A 24064-nucleotide genomic window follows, 5' to 3' on the forward strand; every position below is an offset into this window, starting at 1 on the left:
GCCTTATATGGTCAAACACAGACAGAGAATCACTATTCTGTGGTCCAGAGAACTGTGAATTGGCTACTGATGGAGAGGTGTGGTAGGCAGGCCAGGCCAGACCGCCCTCAACCTCTGACCCAAAGCTTTATCATCTTCTGTGTCTCCTGTGGACCACCTCTCATCGCTCACTCGTATCTAATTACCTTTTTTATCTGAGCTATTTTAATTATAAACTGGTTCATTCTATTGGTCAGCTGCTGGAAGTTCCAATAAATTCAATAATTTTCAAGCAATATCAGCATTTTTTTTTTAGAAAGTACTGCTTTGCAAATTAACTTTTGAAACCTTACTAAGTTAAACAATATCTCTAAAGGCTTCATGCCCAAACTCTTCACAAATACAGTACATTTGAACATTTTGTTTCAATGGATTCACTGAGCTTCTCTGTGAAACCAACAGTCAAAACAGTAATATAATAAATTATGGACAGGGTGGGATTACACAATTTTAAAACAGTGGTCAGTGGATCCAATTACTCTGTCTGTCACTCTGTTAACATTTCATCAATATATTCATATATTCTCAGAGTCATGACTTTTTTCATGCACACGCTTTGCACAATTTTAAGTTTGCACAACTTGTTAATGGGACTTGCAGGTTGGCAGCGCTGTTTTGCTGTCCATGTACTCCAAAGACTCAAATAAAATATATTTCTACCATGAAGCAAGGTTTTGATCTTGGAAGTGAAGCAGAGTGTCAGTGAAATACCGTTAAAAGGGAGTATAGTTCAAAAAAGTTTAAAATTTAACTTTTTGTGCTGGCTTGGGTGAGCCTTTCAGCTAATTACGCACAAATCCCTCACGCTCACAGCTCCAATCCACCGGCACCGCTGTCTCGGCAGAGGACAAAGAAAACAAAGGAGACTGACAAACAAACACTGAGTGAAAAAAAATATAAAAGAGAGGAAGCTTTCTTTCCATATAGCAACTGAGCTGAGGCGACAGTGGCGTTTAATCAGTTGGTTTTTCCAGCGCCGTCAGCGCGAGCAGCCTCGGAGGTGCAGCCCTCTGATCAACGCTGGGAGAGGAGCTCCCCGCCGAGCTGCTGCCGCCCCTGAACCACAGGTCAGTCCTTGGTGAGTAGGTTTCATTCTGCTGTCGCCTTCATAGTACCATCTCCTTCTCTCATTAAGATACAGCATGTGTCTGTGTATGTGCACATGCATGTATTTATGGACTTGTGTTTGTTTCTCTCTCTGTGTGTGTGTGTGTGTGTGTGTGGAGTAAATGCACCCCAGGACTAGCCTAAAGGGGATGTGGATTCCCGGCCTCCGCTGAGATCCGGCAACACAACTAGGATTTCTACCAGTGGGGGGGTGTGTGGGTGTTTATGTATGTGCGTGCGTGTAAATGTGTGTTAGAGAGAGATGCAAGACGCATCAAGTGACTCGGTGCCTCGGGGTCAGACACACACACATGCAGAGAAGGAGCTGGTGCTGCGGCGGGGTAAACAAGAGCAGACTGTTAGATCTCATCAGCCTCATCACACGCTTTATTATGCTGATTTGGGAGTATACTGTAAACTAATCAGGAATCCAGCAGTCACAGGGGGGCACTCGGCTTAAAGGTTAGGCGTATAGAGAGAGGAAAACTTGCTCTGCCTGTGAGTTCTTAACTTTTCTTATCTTCTTATTTCCCTTTTTGCTCACCAAGGCCCCTCCACTACCACAATACAGGAAGAGCTACTGGCTGAAAGGCTATAACCTTTCACCCAGGTTTGAAAGGTTCGCTGTCTGTTTCAGTTCAATTTCAGACGTGTGAGGTGATTGACTGGCACTAGAGAACCCAGCATGGACTGGGGATTTTGAATGGAAGTCAGGGCTCTGCCTGTCTGTCGCTATATGCTAATATTGGCCTTTAAACAAATTCACAAAACACACTTCCAGCCTCATGTTTGTTCACTTGCATAAATGCATATGATTCTTATTCTGCGCCGAACATCTACTCTGACTTACACAGCAGCGCAACAGAGGAATGTTATAAAGTTCACAACGTCTATTAATTTTGAGGCATCTGAATAACATCTCAGTGTTTATTAGACCTGGCAGCACGCTTCATAAATAATGAATAAAACAGTCCCCTCTCGCTTTGTGGACGTGACTTTCTAAACATTTCTGTTTATGACTTTCTTTGAGAAAACGTCACCCGATTCCACCTTTTCTAAACCAGATTGTGAAAGGAAATGTACACAATTTTAATTTGGCTTTCTGTCCATTTGTGTCCTCGGTGACAGTGCATTTAACAAGCATACAGAACGAACAAACACTTGTTCATGCACATGCACTGTGGGTTCCCACTAACACACACAGGCAGATGAGCAATGTAGAGAACAAGTAGCAAACAAGCAGGCAGACTGGTGAAAAAAGGATGGTGAGAAGTGAAAGAGTTCCCTTTTCTGGTCATGGTAACGGAACAGACAAGGGTGTTAATTAAGAGTCTGGGTAAATGCATGTCATGTGGTCTGCAGTGCAATAGTACACAACCAAGTAAACACACATACAGATACACAAAAAGCAGTGGTGGAATATGACTAAAAACATTTACTAAACTACTGTACTTAAGTGCACTTTTACTTTAGTATAGTATTTCCATTTTATGCCATTTTATACCTCTACTCCACCACATTTCAAATGGAGATATAGTACTTTACTCCACTTTATCTGATAGCTGTAGTTACCAGTAAAAAATACAACGCATTATTTAAGATCAAACCATTGGTTCCCAATCTTTTTGCCTTGTGATGTCTTACAAAAAAAACAGCGTCTTATTGGGGCCCCTCAGATGTCTATGAGTTGTCAGCAGTTCTACCAAATAGATTTCCCTTCTGGACTTCTTAGATTCATTCAAATAACTTTTCGATGCGCAAGGAGGTGTAATTATCTAATATTTCATAAAAAGCAAAGATTAAAGAAAAGTAAAAAAAAAAATAATACAATTTTGTATAGCAGAAATAAGTATTTCCTGTTTTCCCCGTCAATTAATCATCTCACAACCCCCCTCAGATTTATCTTGTGATCCTTTGGAGGGGGCCTGACCCCTAGATTGGGAACGACTGGACTAAAATACTTATGTGTATATAAAGTAGTTAAAACTAGCTCCACATTGACCAGCTACAAAAGTAAAATGCTGCGTGTGCATTGGTGCGTCAGTATTAACAATCTAATAATACATATCATATTATATCAAACACCAGGGCCATTGTTCTGCAGAGTGAGTACTTTTACTTTGGATACTTGTAGTATCAAAAGTGTATTTAGCTGATAATACTTCTCCACTTTTACTTCATTAGGATTTTGAACGCAGGACTTTTATTTGTAATGGAGTATTTTTACACTCCTGTATTAGTACATATACTTAAAAGATGTGTACCTTTTCCACCAAAACACACATATACATGGTATGTGTCAACATGTACAGCACGCCTTTACTCTGTGGTGATGCACTCATGTGACCAAAGAGCATCACTTTTAATCTGCACCTGTGTGCACTGGTGCGCCTTGATGTAATAAGCTCATCTTGAGTGTGCTCATGTGGGCTGTCATCATAAGATTGTGTTTGTGTTCAACCCGAGCAGATCCTCTGCTCCCCTCCTCTGACACAGGAGGCTCCAGCGGGGCTGTCTGTCGTTTAGGACTCGTAAACAAGGTGCATGTCGAGAGTCGAAGGGTCCTGCTGCTTTGGTGTCTCCTCTGAGCTGTCAGAGAACACACAGCACAGTAGAGCAGCGGAGAAGAGATGAGGACATAACAGAAAAAGATGGAAGAAGACAAGACAAGGCAGAAGGAGACACATCAGAAGAGGAAGGGACATAAGGGAGCAAACAGATGGGGGAATGACAGTAACAAGGAGACAAAACAGAGGAGGAAACAAAAAAGAAGAGGACGAATAGAAGAGAACAGGACAGGACAGGAGAGAAGGACACGCGACAAATCGGAAGAGGACAGTACAGAACAAAAGACAGTAAATCCTTAGAGGACATGAGAGAACAAATAATAGAAAAGGAACAGAAGCAAGGAGACAGAACAGGAGGAACTTGGGCTGCAACTAATTATTATTTTCTGCAGATTATTTTCTTTAATTAATCGATTAATCATTTGGTCTATAAAATGTCAAATCTTGAAAAATGTCCATCACAATTTCTTGAGTGACAAAGGAATACAGAAGAGGACAAAACCAGAGAACAGGACAGACCAGAAGATAAGACACACTGAAAAAGGACGGATGGGAACAAAACCTAAGTGCACAGGGGGGGTAGAAGGAGACAGAAGGATAGGACAGAAAAAAGCAGATGAGGACAAACAGAATAGGATGTGACAAATCAGGACTGATAAAAACAACATTCAAGGGACAAATCAGTAGGTGATAGGATAAAAGAGGTCAAAACAGAGGGGAACATGACAGGATCAAGGTGACAAAAACACAGGAGAGAAGAAGTCAGGAGTGGACAAAAGACAACTCTGAAGTGAACAGGAGAAAAGGTAACAACACAGAAGGGGACGGGAAAGAACAAAACAGAAATCCAACAAAAACAGGACAGAAAATATCAGAAGACAAATCAGAAGAGGACAGAATAAGAAGGAAGCTGACAAGTAGAAGAGGACGTGATAGAAGAGAACAAATAGCATGGAGCAGGACAGGACAGAAGAAGACAAATCAGGAAAGAAGAGGTTAAATCAAAAGAGGAAAGAACAAAATTAGGACAGAAAAGACAAATCAGAGGGGAACAGGACTGAAGAAGGAGGACAAATTTGAAGAAGAGAAAAAAAGAACAAAACAGAAGGGGCCATGGACAAGGAGTTAAAACAGAGGACAGTACAGGACAGGACAAAATAATACAAATCCAAAAAAACATGACAGAAGATAATAAAAGAGGACAAAAAATGTGGTTGAGACAGAACAAAAGACATTTGGAGAAGGCAGAAAAGAACAAAACTGAAGGGAACATAACACGAACAAGGAGGAAAACAGAGTAAGACAGGGAAGAAGACAAACTGTGGAGGACGTGACAGGACAGAGAGAGATGGAAGAGGACGAAAGAAGACAAAACCAAAAAAGGACAAAAAACAATTCAACAGGAGGGGACATGACATGAACAAAGAGGTAAAACAGAGGAGGACAGAATATAACAAAACAAGATAAATCCAAAGAGGACAAGGCAGAAGAGAGCCAAACTAGACAGAAGAGGACACAACGGTCCAGTGAATACAGTACAGCCATGAACTTCACAGCACAACACACTGTAACACACTGTAACACACTGTAACACAGTGTAACACACAGTAACACAGTGTAACACACTGTAACACACTCTAACACAGTGTAACACAGTGGCCAGCAACTTGTGTGATGACCTGCCAGCTGCCAACACAACCTTATAGCTTCCCTCTCTGTGATTCCTATAAAAAGTGCTTTTGTTTTGTGTGTATGCTTGTGTATGTGTGCGAAAAACACTTTGGTTAGCCTACACACACACACAATACACACACACACACAAATGCACACATACTGCTCACCTGGAGGTGGTGGGTGGGAGTGGGAGGATGGGGTCTGTGTTTAGCTGTGGGCCCTGCAGACAGGGCGATCAAAGGCTCCTCAGTCTTTGTCTGCTAACGTTGAATAGACAATAGTAAAGAGGGCCTGCTTTGATTTCAGCTCACTTTTATTGATCACAGAAGAGCAGGGATTGAAATATGGGAGACAACCCTGAACTGGATTCTTCTTTAGCTATTGATTATATCCAGAACAGACGGCATTTCACGATGATCCAAGTTTTTATTTTATCCTCTTTTTTTTTTGAACTATGAAAAAGTGCATCTGGCTCCTTGCCTGTCTTTCAGGTGCAGCTAGTAATCCACTGACTACCATTATTTTACCAGACAATGCCTCGTCTTAAGCCTCAATTTTAAGCTTCATCTTAAAGTTGACGTCAAAAACTTAACTAGGATATGCTGACAGCAACCCCAACTCCCTGTGTGCTCTTTCATCCATCCTCTCCTCCCTCCTCAGCAACCATTTAAACCTTAGTTTTAGGAGGACATTTTGTTTCCATAATTTCAGAGGAGGTACAGTCAGTGTACTCAGGAGGCAGGGGATCAGGTACAGGGGGTGGAGGGGTTGGCTGCAGCACAGAGGGGACCGTGGGAACAATAGAACACAGCACAGCCAGGTACAACACCATTTGTGTTTAAATCACTCCTGAGACGCAAACTGCATGGCCTAAATTTGAGACCAGCAATCAGTTTATTGTCCTGGGCTTCTCTGTTATGAGGTGAGATGCAGAACTCTCAAGTTGTGTGCAAGTGTGTGATGGTTTAAATTTAACTTGGCCGGTAATAAAAACCAAGTCAGTTTGAGTACCACGGTAATTAGAAAGAAACTGCAGCGTTACATAATGTTGCATGAGTGTATGGTTTAATGGTTTTAGAAAGCACCTTAAACCGAGGTTTTTTTAGCTAAAGAACTAAGTAACATTGTTTTATTTTGAAAAAAGAACCCTTAGAAATCATTTTTGAACTATCTTTTAGTTTTAAACATCAGAAGAATCAGTGTCCCAGTCTTGAGCAGCACATGAACGTTTCTCATGATATCTACATTTCTTTATTTCATGGCAGAGATAAAGATAACTTCTCTGACTGAGTCTGTGTGCAGCCGCCAAGGTCCCTTCATCTTTAAAAGTAACTCTTTAGGGCCTGTTTAAGTTGAGCTGACAGATGTGGTTATTTGGGGACAGCTCATTGGCAAGTTTATGGCCAGAGTGCTTATTTTACTAGAGCCGCGCACATGTGCTTGTGACAGTGAGGGAAATCCTTTCAGAAGTCTGGCATACAGTTGATATACAGGAGACTTAAGAGGACATAAAACTGACCTGATGTTCATAACCAAAAAAAAAATCTCAGGGAGTTTTGTCCAAGTACAGAAGATGATGAAGTTTGAATGAAACAGCATTCACCTAAAAATAAAACCTGCTTTTAATTTAGCATGTTGTCAGCAGGATCTAAATATTTGATTTGCACTTGTTCTTAAATGTTTAGATGATCAAATAGATGATCAAATTTGCATTATGCAAATCAACTCCTCGAGCACAGTATTAATGCATTAATTAATTTAAAGTTGCAAATGGGTTTTATTGGATTTAGTGGATGAGCTGAGTGCTGTTATCAATGCAGTGATAAGTTTCATAGAAAAAATAGTAATTTGTTGATATTATGCAATATACATTTTTAAACTTCTATTATCTTTATGGTATTATAAGCATATACAGTATGTTTACATGTTATCATACTTGCACATTTGGAAGTAAACAATTGTGTGGGGTGTTAATGTACTTGTAGTGTTTGAGACCATTATATTCCCACTTTCACTATGTACAAATACACACACACACACACACACACACACACACACACACACACACACACACACACACACACAGACCCGACATCTTTCTCTAATTACAGGCAGTAGTCTGCTCGACACAGAAAGGGGGAGATTGGGTGACTAAAGTCTCACATAGGAAGCAAAAACCAGCAGTGTTGTGTGTGTGTGTGTGTGTGTGTGTGTGTGTGTGTGTGTGTTGGGGAGGGTTGTCTACATCTGACACACCCCCGGCCACCTGTAAAGTGTCTCTGAGGATCAGGTTTCTTTTGAACACGTTTAAGACGGCATTTGTTTCCAATAGTTTACAGTTTGTGAAAACGCCCGTTCCGGAAGGCTGGACTGATGCTTCCGAGTTTAGTTTTGCGGGGCGGCGTTTTATAAACCTCCTGTAGGGCTGCTGGACGGACGAGGGAGAAGCAGTGCGTGCCTTTTAAGAGTCCCTGACGGGTTTAGTGAGCCACTTGGCTTTTTATTTTGGCTCAGCTCACTGCAGGCTGCTTGTACTTTACTGTGCCCCCTCTGTGCTGGCCTGGTGGTTGCAGATTAAGGACATGCAGAGCAAGAGTCACTCATTACACCAGCGTACACATGCTTATTATGTGTGGTGTTTATTGTGTGTGTGCCTGGCTTCCCATATGTTTGTGTGTGAGGAATAGTGTTGATGACTGACGGCAGTTGCGGCCTGCTGGGTGTAGCTTCCAACTGATAAATGACTGCAGGGACCGTCTTTCTTTACCTAACCCTCAAAACATTTTCCCTGGAGAGCAGCTGCTGACAAATATTCTAACCTGAAAACCGAGCAGGCCTACAAGACAACCGTTTCATTCTAAATATGAGTTTAACCTGTTTAAAGTTACTCAAGTTCAAACAATAGTAGCTTTCAAATGATGAACAGGACTGTGCTGCTGTTCCCGCTTGTGTTTGGAGACTGTCCCTGGTGATTCTTCTCTCCCAGCAAACTAATATGTTTGAAGCTCAGGCTGCCATTGCCAAGCATGCGCCACAAGCTATTTCTAATGTGCAAAAAATATTGATATTTCAGGCTTCTAAAAACAAAACAAACAAACGGGGGGGAAAAAAATCCAAGTCAATGTCCTCTGGAACGGCCCCATTTTTCTGCCTCAGAACACTCAGAGATCACCTGGAACAAATGATGAGCTGAGAGATTATTCTGCTATTTCTTCCATGTGCTTTCTTTAATCTACACATAAACACACACACAAACACCATGCTTATAAAGTACCTTAAATTCATGATGTCTTTAAACGCAAACCCCATTTAAAGAATGAGTGCAGGCCTTCCTCTTTCTCTGTACTCTTGTACAGAGTCTGAGTGCCCACAAATTCATAAAGGGAGGCAGACTCTTTCTGCACTGCAGCAAAATTTGGTTTCACAGTTGGACTTATATTAATTATTTGAATATTAGTTGGTTAACTAAATTATTTGATGATATATTTCCCCATGTGTTTGTCCCTTGTTTTTTATTCCTACTTTAATTTTTGCATTGACATATTTAATCATATAAACTTGAAACTTTTATCTTTGTATAAAGTATGTGACAGCACATAAAAATATCTCATTGACAGGCTATATTCAGATACGAACTATTCATTTCCAGCTCCATTAAATAACTTAATGCATGAACACTGAACACAAATGATCTGAGTATTTAACAAAGCTCCTGTCTGCTAAAGAGCATATTTATATATTTTAAAAGGACTCACCAGTAAAAGCAAACTGCAGTGAAGACTTTTCACCACAAGATGGACTTAGGGATGCATGGATTTAGGATGTATGGCAAACAACAGGAAAAAAACAGCATGCTCCCTAACTTTTTCCAAAATGTATTTATTTTTTTTAAACATTAAACCCAAAATGCAGAGCCAGTTTCGAGCAATATATAAATATCACTATACTTTGAACCAGAGGAGTCCATGAGGGCGGGGCTATAGCCAAACAACTCGTGTATTAATTCCAGATATTTACTTTTGTTTGTTTTCACTGTGTTCAGGGCTCCATGGGAGCAATTTTTGCTGTGATGAAACTGAACAGCAGTCCCTGTGGAGTTCATTACAGGGAGAGAGTCAGTGCCCACCCCCACTGCTCCCTGGCCGAGAGGGATTTGGAGGACCCAGAGGGATGGGTTAGTTTGGTGGGTGGAGTGGAGGGAACCTAAAGAGTGGAGTGAGTGGAGTGGGTGCGGCGGGAGGGGGGTACTCAAGGGAAGCAAGGAGGAAGGAGACCATAAACACTCAGCTAATGACCTCAAACACACTAACAACACAGCAGAAATTAATGGAACGGCGCAAATTAAGACTTTCACTCCTGAAACAAATGGCAAAATGTTTTCTTTCTTTAGACTGAGAGAAAAAAAAGGTAGAAAGAAGTTTGGGAGAGAAGAGACAGCATCTTTCTTGTGCATTTATAAAAGGTAGTTCCTTGAGTGTTTTTGAGTACATAGCCAGGCTATAACACACTTGGCCTAAAGGCTGTAGGTTTAGATCCTCTGCAGTCTACATTTCTACACTTACTGTGTCAAAACCAATAAGATTTGTCCAAATTTAAATATAGCAGCCTGATTTTGCCTGAATGAAGAATACAGTTAACGTATCCCTTGTTGTCCCTAATATCCCATAATCTATTGTCACTTGTTTAATGGTGCATTCAGGTGATCCTCATCAACTTAAAGTCAGGAAATATTATGTGACAAAGTTATGTGTAAGGTATTTGCTGAGGTAGGTGCTCATCTTTCGCTGGTAAATATGTCACATTAAATAGACCAATGAAAAAGCTACAGCAGGATGCAGAGAATCAAAGCCAGGCATAAAGTGCAGTGTTTGTTCTTGTTAGTCTGGATATGATTAAGTTTCACCATGTATGTACATTTACTACTAACCTAGTACAATTTGGAGCTGTTCAAATCTCACAGCAAACTGGCTTTAGAACAAATGTTTGACATGAAGCACATGAGGCCTCGAAGTGAAAGTAAAATCTACTCGATATCCTCGAAGTAAAAATCTACTGTTACTCTCTTCTTTGCTGCATCTGTTAATTTGGGATTAAACACTGAGTCTGAAACCTGCAGCACACTGAGCTAGTGTCTAAAAGCCACATATACCCAACCCTACTGCTGAAAACAGAATCCAAATACAATAGCACATATTTATTAACAGAGTGACAAATATGAGGTTAAAATAATATAGGATTTCCTGTTTGCTATGACATAGCGGAAATAAGATAATGTAAGGGCAGATTCTTGGTGTGACATCACTCCGACTCGCTTGACTTAAAACCAGGGATGAGGTTTGTGAGGTTTCAGTAAGGTGTAGGAAACTAGTCAGAAAGCTGTGTCAAAAGTAACTTGAACATTTCTTTCTTAGCAATTAATAGAAATAAAAACGTCCTTTTTCGTGTGTGAATATCTGCCTATTTGATTGTCCTGTATATATGCAGCTGAACACACCATCTCCTGGATATGGCAGGTCTCTGTAGTCTCAAGATGCTGCTGCTCTGTGCTGGAATCATCGGTTTGGCCAACTGTAAGTAACTATCTTCAGTGTTAACATAATGGGCTTTTTTAAAATAAAAGGAGTGGAAATCAAAAGGTTTTCTGTGAAGTTACGTCATCCTGAAGTCTTCAAGATAAAAAAAATGTGATTAATTTCAGTGATCTAATATTTAATAATATTATATAAACATTATATGTTGTAGCGTATGGTTGGTAAGCAAGTGATTGTTTATATGAGAAAAAGGGAAACATGCACTTGACAATTTGTGTTTTTGAATATTGAAAATGTAACATTATTTTACATCAGTATATTTTTCAGTTGAATCAGAATCAGAATCAGAAATACTTTATTGATCCCCGTAGGGAAACTCTTTGTTACAGTAGCTTGCCTTTACATCAGTGCACACAGGAGAAGTATTAGAAAACGATATGATACACTATAAACACTATAAAACAGGTCAGAAAATAAATTAAGTATCAGGTCGGTATAAGTATAAGATAAACTAAGTGTCGAGTACCAAGTGGGTTTACTGGTTGATGATGAAAGTACAGTATAAAATACAGTGTCACCAAATATGTAATAAGTAATAGTAATAAGCGGAGGTGCATGTACTGTCAAGAGTAATAGAGGTATATAATATCAATACAATAATTAAGAAAAACTAACATGGTAAGAAAAACTAACATGGGAAGAAAAACTAACATTGCTTTGTTGAGATACAACTGTTAAAATTACTTTTACCTGAGCACACCACTCCTCAACAATAAAATCAGTGAAACAATAGTACGATATCGTCTTCAAAATAAAAACACACCTTTCCTTCAACTTTAAATTGACAGCATGCTTTATGCTGACAGGAAAAAGCAAAACATAATACTGGTATTAATAAACACTGCATGACAAAATAATATATTTATACCATATTTATCCCTGAACACTATAAGTTTAACATTTTATGCCCCATTAATATACATATATATGTACACATATATATATATACACACACACATACATTTTGAATAGTATAAAGGACTTTGGTAGTGTATTTTGACTTCATAGTAACCTTTAAAAGGTGCAATGGGAGACTACTCTCCACCTGTCGAATTCATACTGCAAAACAATAGGGAGCACAGCAGGGACTGCTGGTGAGCGCCGGAATGGGCACCAGAACCAGAGCCGGTCAAGCGGGCAATGGTTCCGGGCTCAGCAGCCTCCCAGGGAACACAGCTGGACCGGGACTGACGGAGGCCAGTTTGATGACAGGGTACCGAAGTTATTTACAGCGGCTCTGACTAAGACTCTGGTGACGACGAAGACAAGGCGAGTTCAGCCGGGGACAGGAGAGGCTGAAGCGGGAGAGGAGCGAAAGGGAGGTCGGGCATCGAATATTTTTTGCATCTAACGCGGTGGATTAAGGATTTATTTCAACCAAACCAGAGATGGTGATTGTAGGAACAGTTTAAAGACTAACCAAGACGGTTTTGGTGAGTTTTATTTTGTTTCTGTCAAGTTTGTATGAAATGTGTTTTACGATGAGTTAACAAAGCAATTAAGCTGGTCTAATGGTCTTAGTTCGGTATAAGAGAGAAACTTGAATTTAGAAGAACTAGTAATACGATAATAATAAGATGAAATACAGATAAAACAGAATAAAAAACCCTGATAAAATGAATAGCACAAGGGGGTGCAGGATAAAATAAAAGTATGATTTGAGGAGTAATTTCGTCATGTCTCACCTCCTCTGAATGTACATTTTCTGCTCCTCAAAACAAGCACATTTAATTTTACATGAAAAAAGAAAAGGTTAGAGAATAGAAACTACTTCTTTGTAACAAAAAGCACAGGATTTATGGGAAGTGCGGTCTTTTCTTGAGAAACACAACACGCTTCATGTAGCACCTTATGTAAAGTATTTACTATTTCAGATACAGACTATTTGTTAATAAATAGGACTGTGCAGTCAACAGCTACATCTGCCTCCTTATAATTTGTAGCTAAGTAGACAGAGGAGAGCAGAACCCTAACACGGCTGAAGAATAGGCTACAGGTAGTTGATAAAACACATTTATCTGTACTTGTAAGATACTTTAAAAACGGACTGATAAATGTTTTTTGTATTGTTTTCCTCTAAAAATGTAATTGCATCTTCTAGCTCCCCCACCTCCACAGTGTGAGTATGACTTTCATTTTTTAATACATCATTTATTAAATGTATTAAATTTATTACCTTTTCTCTCATTTTAATAAATGCAGATGTGTATTTACAAAATGCTATAGCACATACGGATCAATTTCAACATCTACATGATAAAACTTTTAAAACCACAAAGTTTCACCAAGAGACCTATGATTTTTTTCTTACACAGTTACAGCAATCAATTTTGGATTTCAACACGACATCACAAGCTTGCTCACTGGTAAATACGCCATGAGCGCCTATAAGCATAATGTGACATTTACTGATAGCAGTGGTGAATTGTTGTAGAGATAAAACTCTGATGACGAATGAAATGAGTAAGAAAATCTTTCTTTATTCTTTACGAATGGAACTGTGTGAAAATGGAAGAAACGCTTGTGCAAAATTATGCATTTTAGGCAAAGATGACATACAAAGGCAACTGCATCCCTGGATATCTTTGTTACTTGGGTCATTGAGTTATCAGCTCTGCACCACCTATGAAGACATTAATAAATAATAATAATAATAATGTGCAGGAGGATAGGCAGCGTCTGTCTTCCTATCCTGACAGAAAAACAGCTCTGTATGCAACATATGCATATGCAAGTGTAATTTGAAATATGAGAGTTCTCAGAGTCAAATCATGTGCTCATCAGTCTTAATGCACAAGATTAAACATTCAATGAAACATTTCCACAAATCAGAAGATAAGTCAGCCATGAAAAGCATGTCCATAGGAACATCACTACCTAAATCATGATCAATATAATTTTTCTGATTATTTTGCAATGTGGTCACAGAGAAATGTATGCGTTGTGCAGCTTGTAAACGTTGGTGTTCAACCAAATGTTGAATACAGTCATATCAGTAGTAGTGAGACGAGTTTTACCTCTGACCACAGTTAATATTTCCTGTACATCAAATAAACCATGGCTTAGTGTCGGAGTGAAACTCAGACGGCTCAGAGTGTGGTAGGTTATCGTAAATTTCCAGTTAATGACTGAACACAAGGTTCTATTACTAAGAGAGTTGAGGTCTTACTCTAAATCTTATTCGTACAAAGAGAATCTATAGAATGTGAATGTGTGTAATCAGTAGGACAGAAGAATGTAGTCAGAGAGTTAAAAACATATTACACTGATATATTGAGTATAATTGAAAAACTCTTCGACATTATCAAACCTGATTTTCACTGACATTTCCTGAGATGCAACTACAACCTTCACTTTGCCTCGCCAAACACATCTGCGACATACGGTACAAATGGTGTCTTCTGGTGTTACATCCCTTCTTTACTGGCCACATAGCAAAAGCAGCACATCAGCAGCAGCTTCCATCAGTGTCACCTGGACATGTTCAGCCACGTCACTGCTGTGCACTAGAAGCATTCAGGCAGCACTCACAGCTCAGTACAAAACCAATGTAGTTACACGTAGAAGTTGGAAGACGATAGACTTGAAGCGTATAAATACACTTTGGGTTGTAGCTACGTGTATAAAGCGCAAGTGAAGTGAATTAGCTGTGTAGACAGCTGTATTAATTGATATCTAAGCTCATTTGTTGCCCTGTACTGAATGAGCAAAATGTTGCATTTATTGATAGTGTTGGCAAAGAAACACACTGCAAGCGCACAGAAAATAAAACTAGAACTGAAATGTGTGAGTAAAATATTTCATACAGTTGAATTGCATCTTACTTTCTCTTAATTTAAGAAATGAGACTATGTTTAAAATCACTTGTCTATTTCAGACAAGGTGACACTGAAGATGCCACCTGCATGCAAAAGTGACAATAAAACATTCTGTATCAAACCTGGTTACGATGACTTTTGCTCAGATTTGATTACAACCTTCACTTCAGGACACTGTGTGGATTCTTCCTTTAGCCTCACCAAAAGCATCACAGTTGGTATGTAAAATAAAGTTTACCTGTATTTTGGATTGAATTGTGTAGACTTTACTTCTTCATGTTTAATGTATGTGCTGTTTTCTTTTTTCCACAGATTTCGTCCTGCAACAAGAGAACCAAAATGACCTCCAAACTGTAAAGATCTCACCATTGATTATACCTGTCAGGGTAAGTGAAGAGACTAGAAGTAAAGAGACTTTGTCTGTCACCAACATTATGAATGGATTTAAATACATGTGGAGATTAGGACCTACAATTTCCACCATTAGACACTCATACTGTAGTAAACAGAGACGCCAACTATAAAAACTGCATGTTTGCAAGGGCACAAACATAATTTTACTTAAAACTGAAGTCACATGAATTGCATCTTTTGGTGTAAGAGGAAGTAGAGGTATTGCTTTGTGCATTCACTTTTGAACAGACCTTTTTTGCTGCGAATGTGTCCCCAAATAGGGACAAATACCAGTTGTTTAAGAAATGCTGTCATCGATGTGTCTCCTCAGAACGTGGAAAACTCAACGAGCTGACAAAGCTTGTTGAGTTTTCACAGACTACAGCTGTACTGGTCAGATCAAGGAAAGTTAAAATATTATAAAATATAATATAAAAGACAGAAGACTGTCGGTGGTGTGGGCTACCGAATAACTGTAAGTTCATGAACCTTCCCCTCATACATACAGTGTCACTCTTCTACCATCTATCATATATACTATTCTACACTATCATACGCTATGATAATATCACACACCTGGCATCCAGCATACCTCACAGGGCCTTTTTTGCAACCCTTCCATCTTTTACACCTGACAAAGCACATCTGCCCTGCTGTCTTGACCCCATAGTTACCACAGATGTAGTTAAATGACTATCCTGTCCATCAACAACTTTTCCAACGTGTTTTTTAAGGGGGAAAAAAAGCTTATTAAGATTGCCATCCACTACATGAATTTTAAAGACTTAATTCTTCTGAAATATTCTTCTATTACTTGTTACTTGAAGCCCTGGAAAAAGGAATTTGTTCAGTTCTCTGTTTATCTGTGTAATGTACTTCTTTACGGTCATTCAGTATTGGATATATTTTTGTTTTGTTTCTGCCAGGTGACCTGAGTTCTGAGATGAGAAGACTAATTAAATAAGGCGTGCAGTCTGTTTTCCTTGTGTTGTGTTTTTGTTCAGTATTTTATTTGTCTTATTTTTTTGTATTAAAACATTTGTGGACATTTTATATCTTGTGTTTATCTTCTTCTGTTATCCAATGTTTTTGTGTATTTTCATTTTATAATATTTGCGTATTTTATGTTTGGAATTTATATACATTTTAAAATAAAAGACTGCACTATAATAGACCATCTGTGTTATTTATTCTATGTCTAAAAGACGTAGATTAAACAGCTAAGCTAAATCCTGGTAAAAAAAAATTCAAGTTGAAAAGTGACGCATAGTAGATAGTATGTATGAAGTACCGGATTTAGTCACACGAGCAGCGTGTCTTGCTCGTTCTTTCGCTTCCCAGCTGATAAAAGGACCAGGAGTCGCTGGATGAAACACAACAGGTAAACTGACGTCACAAGGGGCGGCCATGTTGGTGATGGTGGTGACGTATATTCATCACTGAACGGTTTCACACAAAACTAGTTGGTACAACGACAAACTGCGACTTTCTTGACTTTTTATTTGTCTCTCACTGTTGACTATCGTACATATTTTTTTTTTTCCGAAATAAGGTCCCAGAGGACGAGTAAAACAACAACTGCGGAAAAAGCAGGTGGAAATATCGCTTTTCTATTTTTTAATCGAGTTGTCGTCAACTCAAGTAAAACATTACCTTCCCTTCACCTCCCAGTGGACATTTTCCCGTTGAAAAATAAGTTTAAAAAGCGGCTACAGTCACCGATGAAAGGAAATTACATATTTGTGTAGACCCCATTTTGCCTACCAGTGCAGTAGGACTCTGGAGAAATACCTACACATTAATGAGTATCGTCTCTCTGTCAACCTACAACTGAACAAATTATCAAAATGACTGAGCACATTTGTGTTTTGTGACACACTGATGTCATTTTAGCTAGTTGAAAGGAGGGCGAAAAGAGGTCTTAGACCAGGCCTATTCAATTGGCGGCCCCCGGGCCACATCCGGACCAGAAGCAACCTCCGAGTGGCCCAGCATACATAAATCTGATATATGACAAAACAACTAAAGTACATATATAGTGTATGGAAGTAACAAGTGAGCCATCTCGAATTGGTTACAAGAAGTTCATAAAATACAGACACTTACTTCACTTGCAAGTTGCTTAAATAGTAGTTAGGCATTATATCAGGTAAGACTATTGGCAGTAAAGTTATTTCAACTTGAAGGTGACAATCAGCATGCTCTCTATCCCACAGCCACTCCTCCTACAAGCATCTCACCCTCAACCACAACCACTTCAGCCAGCACTCAAACAGAGTCTCAGTCAAACACCACTCAAAACCAGACCTCACCTCCAGCCACCACAGTAGCTACTGCCATCAAAGGTTGGATTTCTCCTATTTACAAGCCCCCATTTGTTCTTCTATAGGACTGTAATAAGATGTATATTTGTTATTCATATAAGTGTAGACAACAGTTTTTACCATCAGCACTGCTAAGGAATGGACAAGTTCATAAAATATACTTGCTTCACTTGCAAGTTGCTTTGGAAGAGTATTTCAATGTTTTATAATCTTATATTAATATTTTGTTGTTTCCTTTTCTAATCTAATTTGAATGCATTCTCCAGTCATCACACAAACCCCTCCACCTCCACAGTGTGAGTATCAGTATTATTTTTTCAAGATATAATACATGTCAACTTTACACTCATCTTAACAAACACTTGTACTAATTATATTGGTTTCCAGTATTTCACTCCAGTGTTTCTCTCTTACTTTGCAATGAATGTATTTAAGGTTCATACATTGAGTGCACAGAGTGTTTGGATTTTATTTTGTTTCGGCCCTGGAGCACCTTCAACGTCTACATGAACAAACTATCTGAGATATAAAAATGTCATCAGGTGGTTTATATTAACCAAGAGCTTTTATGATTCTGTTGATTTTGTGTGCAGGTTCTTACACTGTCACACCCATCAAGTCTGGCTTCAGGATTAACATTACAAGCTCCACCAATGGTAGCTACACCATAAACATTAATGAGGAGGGCCGACCTGAGACAGGAATGAAATTCGAGCACACCAATCAAACCTCATCACATGAAATCAAACACCTGAAGCCCTGTACTAAATATGAACATAATGTGGCATTTATTGATGAACCTGGCAAAGAAATACCCTGTACCTGCACTGAAAATAAAACTACAACAACTAAAATGAGTGAGTAGAAATATCATACTGTTGAATTGCATCTTACTTTCTTTTAATTTAAGAAATGAGACGGAGAGACATTTGTGCATCATTTGTCTATTTCAGGTAAAGATGACATTGAAGATGCCATCTGCCCTGGATATGTTTGTTACCGGAGTGATTGGGACATTAGCTCTTCACTGTCAACATCAAATAAGATTTCAGCTGAGCCATGCAAAAGTGACAATAAAGCATTCTGTATCAAACCTGGTTACGATGACATCTGCTCAGATTTGATTACAACCTTCACTTCAGGACACTGTGTGGATTCTCCCTTTAGCCTCAACAAAAGCATCACTGTTGGTATGTAAAATACAGTTTACCTGTATTTTGGATTGAATTGTGTAGGCTTTACTTCATCATGTTTAATGTATGTGCTGTTTTCTTTTTTCCACAGATTTCTTAAATCCAAGTGAAATAATACAGACTCGTCCCAATAAACTTCCTGCAACAATAAAACCAATATTACCTCCAAACTGTAAAAATCTCACCATTGATTACACCTGTCAGGGTAAGTGAAGAGACTAGAAGTAAAGAGACTTTGCCTGTCACCAACATTAAGAATGGATTTACATGGAAATAGGTAGAAATTTGGATCGGCTTAGATTAGTTCACACTGTAATAAAACTAACAGAAATGACGATGAAAATCAGTTTTACTTCAAACTGAACCGATCTGAATTGTCTCTTAAATAAAATCAAGGTATTTGTTTGTGCACTCTGTGAATCAGTTCTGAAGAGAAGATTGATTGATTTATTTGCTCTGAATCCATCCACATTTGAATCTAATCTAACTCCAAAAAAATACGAAACACGTACCAGTTGTTGAAGAAATGCTGTCATCCTTGTGTCTCCTCAGAACCTGGAAAACCCAACAAGCTTTTTCTGTCTGAGCTGGAGCCCTTCACAGACTACAGCTGTATTGGTCAGATCAAGGACAACAATGTCACCATAAAAAACACAACTGCTATCGACGTCCATATTGACTGTGGTATGTTGATATTCACTTTACCTCACTGCAATGATAAGAACAATAAGCTTGTATCCTGAGATAACTCTGGAGAAAAGGAAAACACCAGATACTCAGTGTTACAGATGTCTAATGTGTTCTAACAGATCTTACAATAAAAATCACAAAGAGCCATGCAACCAATAACTCCATTGAGTTGAGTTGGACCACGACCAGTCAGAACTGTCAAGATGACCTTCATCGTCTTCAGAACCTTTATTATGTCTGCAGTTGTCCTTCCTCCAAACGGAAACACAGGAGTAAGTAAAATTATTCAGATTAAGTCTCTAATTATTTTATTCATTTTACACTTCACTTTTGGAAGTTTTTGTAGATCCTTTTACTGTTCAGTTGACCTAAATAGTGAAATATACTGTGGACATTTGAATCATCCATGGACCTACAGTGCTCCATGCTAACACTTCAGCATGCTGAGTGATAGCAGATGTAAATAACCTGAGACGATATACCAAGTCACAGTTTGGTGAAGAAGATTCACAAAATTAAAATGAAATATGATACAGAAAAAACATCAAATGTCAGAGTTCAATATCGTTGTTTCTTAGAAGTAAACAAGATCAGAAAAACCTAGTTACAGCTAAAAATTGCTGCACACTAAATAATTTGCTGGTTGTTCACCAGAAACAATAAAAAGTACATATTAAAGGTCCAGTATGTAGGATTGAGTGGCATCTAGCAGTGAAATTGCAGTTTGCAACCATTTGAATACCGCTTGCATCACCAAGCGTGTAGGAGAAACTATGGTGGCCAAGAAACTCCCGAAAAACGTATACACTAATGAAAACATACTTATAAATATTATATTCTTTTATTTCTGCCAAGAGCTCCCAAATGTTACACATTGGACCTTTAACTTCAGTTTTCATGTGTAAAATATCCTACTTTCCTTGCCTAATAGCACATAGTGTATACTAAAGCTTTAGCTTGTAGTGCCAAAGCTGGTGATCAACCAATTACATATGGATGATATTGATTAATTGATTGATATCCATTTTCTTGTCACTTAATGGGTAATGTGACCAACAAAACAATCTGCTGTTGTATGTTCCCTTAATTTTGTCTTTGTTGTCTTGTTGTTCAGTCAAACACAACATAACAGGAGGAACATGTAATATTTCTGGACTGGAACCATTCACCGAGTATACCTGTGAAGTCCAACCCACCTACAACAACATGGACGTTGGCAAACGAGCAGCTAAAAAACAGCAAACTGAGGCTGGAAGTAAGTGTCCAAAAAACTTACAGTCAACACCTATATAATACAAAAAGACTGTTTATTTATTAAAGCTGTGTATTTCACATGTTGTTGAATATCCAGTTAAGACAACTGAGTGGCAGTAAAAGTAAATATCTTTCTCAAACACTTTCCTAAGACCACACAGAGTTGAAGCTGCTTCAGTATTTTGGGAGAAAACTGAGACCATGTGACGTACTGTGACTCTAAATGGCCATAAGAACAAGAAATATGGTTATTAAATGAATATTTGAATTTGGAACATCAAAACAAGATTTACTGTAATTAATTATTTTGTTATTATTTAAGCTAATCATAGTTCTAAATGCAATTTAAGCTATTCATTATTATGTAAATGATGTAATTTATCCGATTCTTTATCCTGTCTGTCTTTTTGTTAAATGCTGATACATTCCCTGATACCAATACCAATATACATGAAGAAGGCCTACAGTATAAGAACATCGCACTTCAAGCCATTATAATGAACATTACAGTGTAGCTCCAGTCATTAGTGAAGGAGGGGCCATGTACACAATATGTACCAGGTATACACAGTAATTATAGACTTCAAATTCCAATAACAGAACTGACTGACTGAAGCTGGTAGATAACCAGCCAGCAGAATAACCACGGTCCTGTTTGTTTATCACAGGTGCTGTGGTGAATAGAGTCTGTGGTACCAGAGTATTATAGTATTATCGACTTTTTCAGTGTTAAATTGTAATCAATTAGTACAATGATCATTTAAAAACATTTACATTGATTAATTAAGTTTAAATTCAATTTTAAGTTAAACTGTAAATGCTGAATGAAAAAAATTCTAAGTAAATTAAATAAATTAAACATCATTAAATTTGCCAAATAATTATTCTGTATACTGTCTTTTAGTAATGAATTAAAAATTACTTTGAATAGGTTTTTAAAATGTACTTGTTATTCCATTCACTTATGTGTCTGCCCATCATACGCCATCTCATAATTCCTTTGTTTCCTGTTTTAACACTTAGTTTCCATTTCGTGATAGCTTTATTTGAAACATTACTCTACAGAGCAGCACCAGATGTTCTGATTGGTCAGACCCCTCAAACAACTTCCACCCAACACATACCAGCTGTGTGGGATACATAACAAAAAGTACAATTTAAAAGCCTTCATCAGTCATCATTTGAAGACATATAAGAATACAGAATAATCACTTTAAATAATAACACATTTTCTGATCTTTTTATACCTTTTTTACTTTGAGTTGTTTTATAGGAAACTAAAATATCACTTTAACTGTGAGTAAGCACAGAGTGCTGTATCTAAAGGAAAATATGTTGTTTTTCTTCACTCTCTTATAGAACCACGAGATGTTACTAACCTGAAGGTGACTGTTCCAGAGCATAATGTGATTAGAGTAACCTGTGATGGTCCTAAACATTCAAATGGACCTAATAAGACATTCATTGCGCGTCTTCATGGTGGCAGTGCCCCTCGGGAGCTTAAATATGAGAAATGCAACTTTGAATTCAAAGATCTTAGCTACTCTACCAAATACGAAGTGAAGGTTTGTATAATCCTAATTTTTGGTTTCAGGACATTATTCCAACTTTATTCCTCATATTTCTTCAAATGCTATAATTCCTGTATAATTTCCAGGTGACTGTTTGCAACGGACATTATGAGAGCGACCCCCAGATAAAAACTATTGCCACTCTCTGTATGTGCAGTTTTTAATTAATGCCACAAATTGTCTAACACTGTTGAGTTAAATCATTTGACACATTTTGTTCTGACATACAGTACACACATCCATTTCTATGGATTGTATCTTTGAGATAAATGCTACCACTTTGATATTATTTTCCCAACATTTTATAGATAATGACAAAGCTCTCATTGGGTTTCTGTTCTTCCTCATCATCCTCACGCCTGTGGGTCTGTTTTTGGTCTACAAGATTTTCATCCTGAAGCGCAGAAAGTCCAGAGAGTAAAGATACTTTTTCATCTTACCACCTGCATGAGTTTGACTGTCACATTGTCTCTTGTTTGTTTTAGCTGTTGTAGTGAGCTTTAATTTACAATACAGGAACGGTTGTTGCAGCTGAACTCAATTCTTTAAATTAGATTAATAAAGAAAGAGACAAAGTGAACAATAAAATATGTTTACCCATTATGTCTTCAATTCTTTTCATAGCCCAATGCATCGTATATTATGTGATATTCTATAAAATGTATTCTATAAAACCAATCTTCACCATTTTCTCCACAGCAATGTGAATGAAGATATGATGCTTGAATCAACAGCAAGTGAGTAGACTTTAGCTTCCTTGTTGTACTACAACAGTCTTTGAGTAAGTAACAACCAGTAATCATATTCAGCAGTTACAAATTATTAATGTTTTAACTGTTATGTTATTACATCACCTGTTATAATGCAGTACTTGTATCGATTGAAAGATCATCCATTAGGAATTCTGTATTACACAGTATACTGCAAATCATAACAACCTGTAGTTTTAAAGTAACTTGGACTAAATCCATTTGTATAGTATATCTTTGAAGTGCACTGTAGTTTGATGAGTACTCAACAATAATCACTATTTCCTGTTTTTTTTTGCTTCTGTAGTTTATGCTAACATGCCTCAATCTAAAGGCCCGTCGTAAAGATGCATGCTGATGAATTAAGGCCTGATGGAGCAGCCAACCAAATCATCATTCACTCCTATTAATTTGTTTTGCATGCAGTTGGCCATTTTTTTAAAAATCTAGTTACACTGGCACCTAGTCTGTTTAGATTGATAATGCCTTGTCTGACAGAGGTCCAACATGTTCTTTGAAGTGTTTTGTTTTTCCTGACTTAAAACATACTTTTTTCTGTTGTTTTAATGTGCACCTTGTAACAATTGGAACTGTTCTTTTCGCATGAAACTTTTAATCTTGATGACATGAGATGATGACACTTACAATTTAACGTTACACAATTTAAGACTAATAAAATAATATTACATCAAGTTTTAGATCCCAGCCTTAAAGGTGTCTTTGATCATTTTACAGCAGCCTTCAACAATGCTCAAGTCAAAAGCAAACCAAGCATTTGGGGCTATGAACAGCTTATAATGTTAGAATGGCAGAATAGTATTTTAAAATCACGCTTAAACATGAAGATGTGTAGCATGGCTTTTATATTATCACAACTTGTGTTTTATTGTTCTGTTGTGATCATGTCATACTGTTTATTTGTATTTTTCTGACCAGTTGTACACATGTCAAACGCCACCTAAGGAAAAGGATCATTTTGGCCTTTTTTCTTTTTTACAGGTGCTGTTTTTTGTGTATGTTTTTGAGGTATTGCCTTTCATATTTGTATGACATTATTACCTATCATAATAAAGAGGTCCAAGCATTCACTCCAG

The 24064-nt window shown here is 38.0% G+C and overlaps 1 protein-coding gene across 1 annotated transcript; it reads left to right on the forward strand.

Annotated features, from left to right (window-relative positions):
- Nucleotides 1-10745: 10745 nt before the first annotated feature.
- Nucleotides 10746-24058, forward strand: LOC122877203 (receptor-type tyrosine-protein phosphatase C-like). The gene is made up of 14 exons (XM_044198369.1): nt 10746-10957; nt 17406-17534; nt 17780-17809; nt 18107-18370; nt 18467-18703; nt 18798-18911; nt 19259-19390; nt 19516-19668; nt 20511-20651; nt 22010-22215; nt 22308-22368; nt 22530-22638; nt 22921-22958; nt 23278-24058. The coding sequence occupies exons 1-14, from the start codon at nt 10894-10896 to the stop codon at nt 23313-23315; spliced, it is 1716 nt and encodes a 571-aa protein (XP_044054304.1). The 5' UTR covers nt 10746-10893; the 3' UTR covers nt 23316-24058.
- Nucleotides 24059-24064: the final 6 nt, after the last annotated feature.

This window comes from Siniperca chuatsi, linkage group LG6 (assembly GCF_020085105.1).
Source record: "Siniperca chuatsi isolate FFG_IHB_CAS linkage group LG6, ASM2008510v1, whole genome shotgun sequence".
Lineage (NCBI taxonomy): Eukaryota > Metazoa > Chordata > Actinopteri > Centrarchiformes > Sinipercidae > Siniperca > Siniperca chuatsi.

Excerpts from the sequence above, each read along its gene's own strand:
- LOC122877203 (XM_044198369.1), top strand. The coding sequence starts at position 10,894 with ATGGCAGGTCTCTGTAGTCTCAAGATGCTGCTGCTCTGTGCTGGAATC. Across the intron at positions 19,669-20,510 it reads CTCCAAACGGAAACACAGGA|TCAAACACAACATAACAGGA; the intron begins GTAAGTAAAATT and ends CTTGTTGTTCAG. Across the intron at positions 22,369-22,529 it reads AAAAACTATTGCCACTCTCT|ATAATGACAAAGCTCTCATT; the intron begins GTATGTGCAGTT and ends AACATTTTATAG.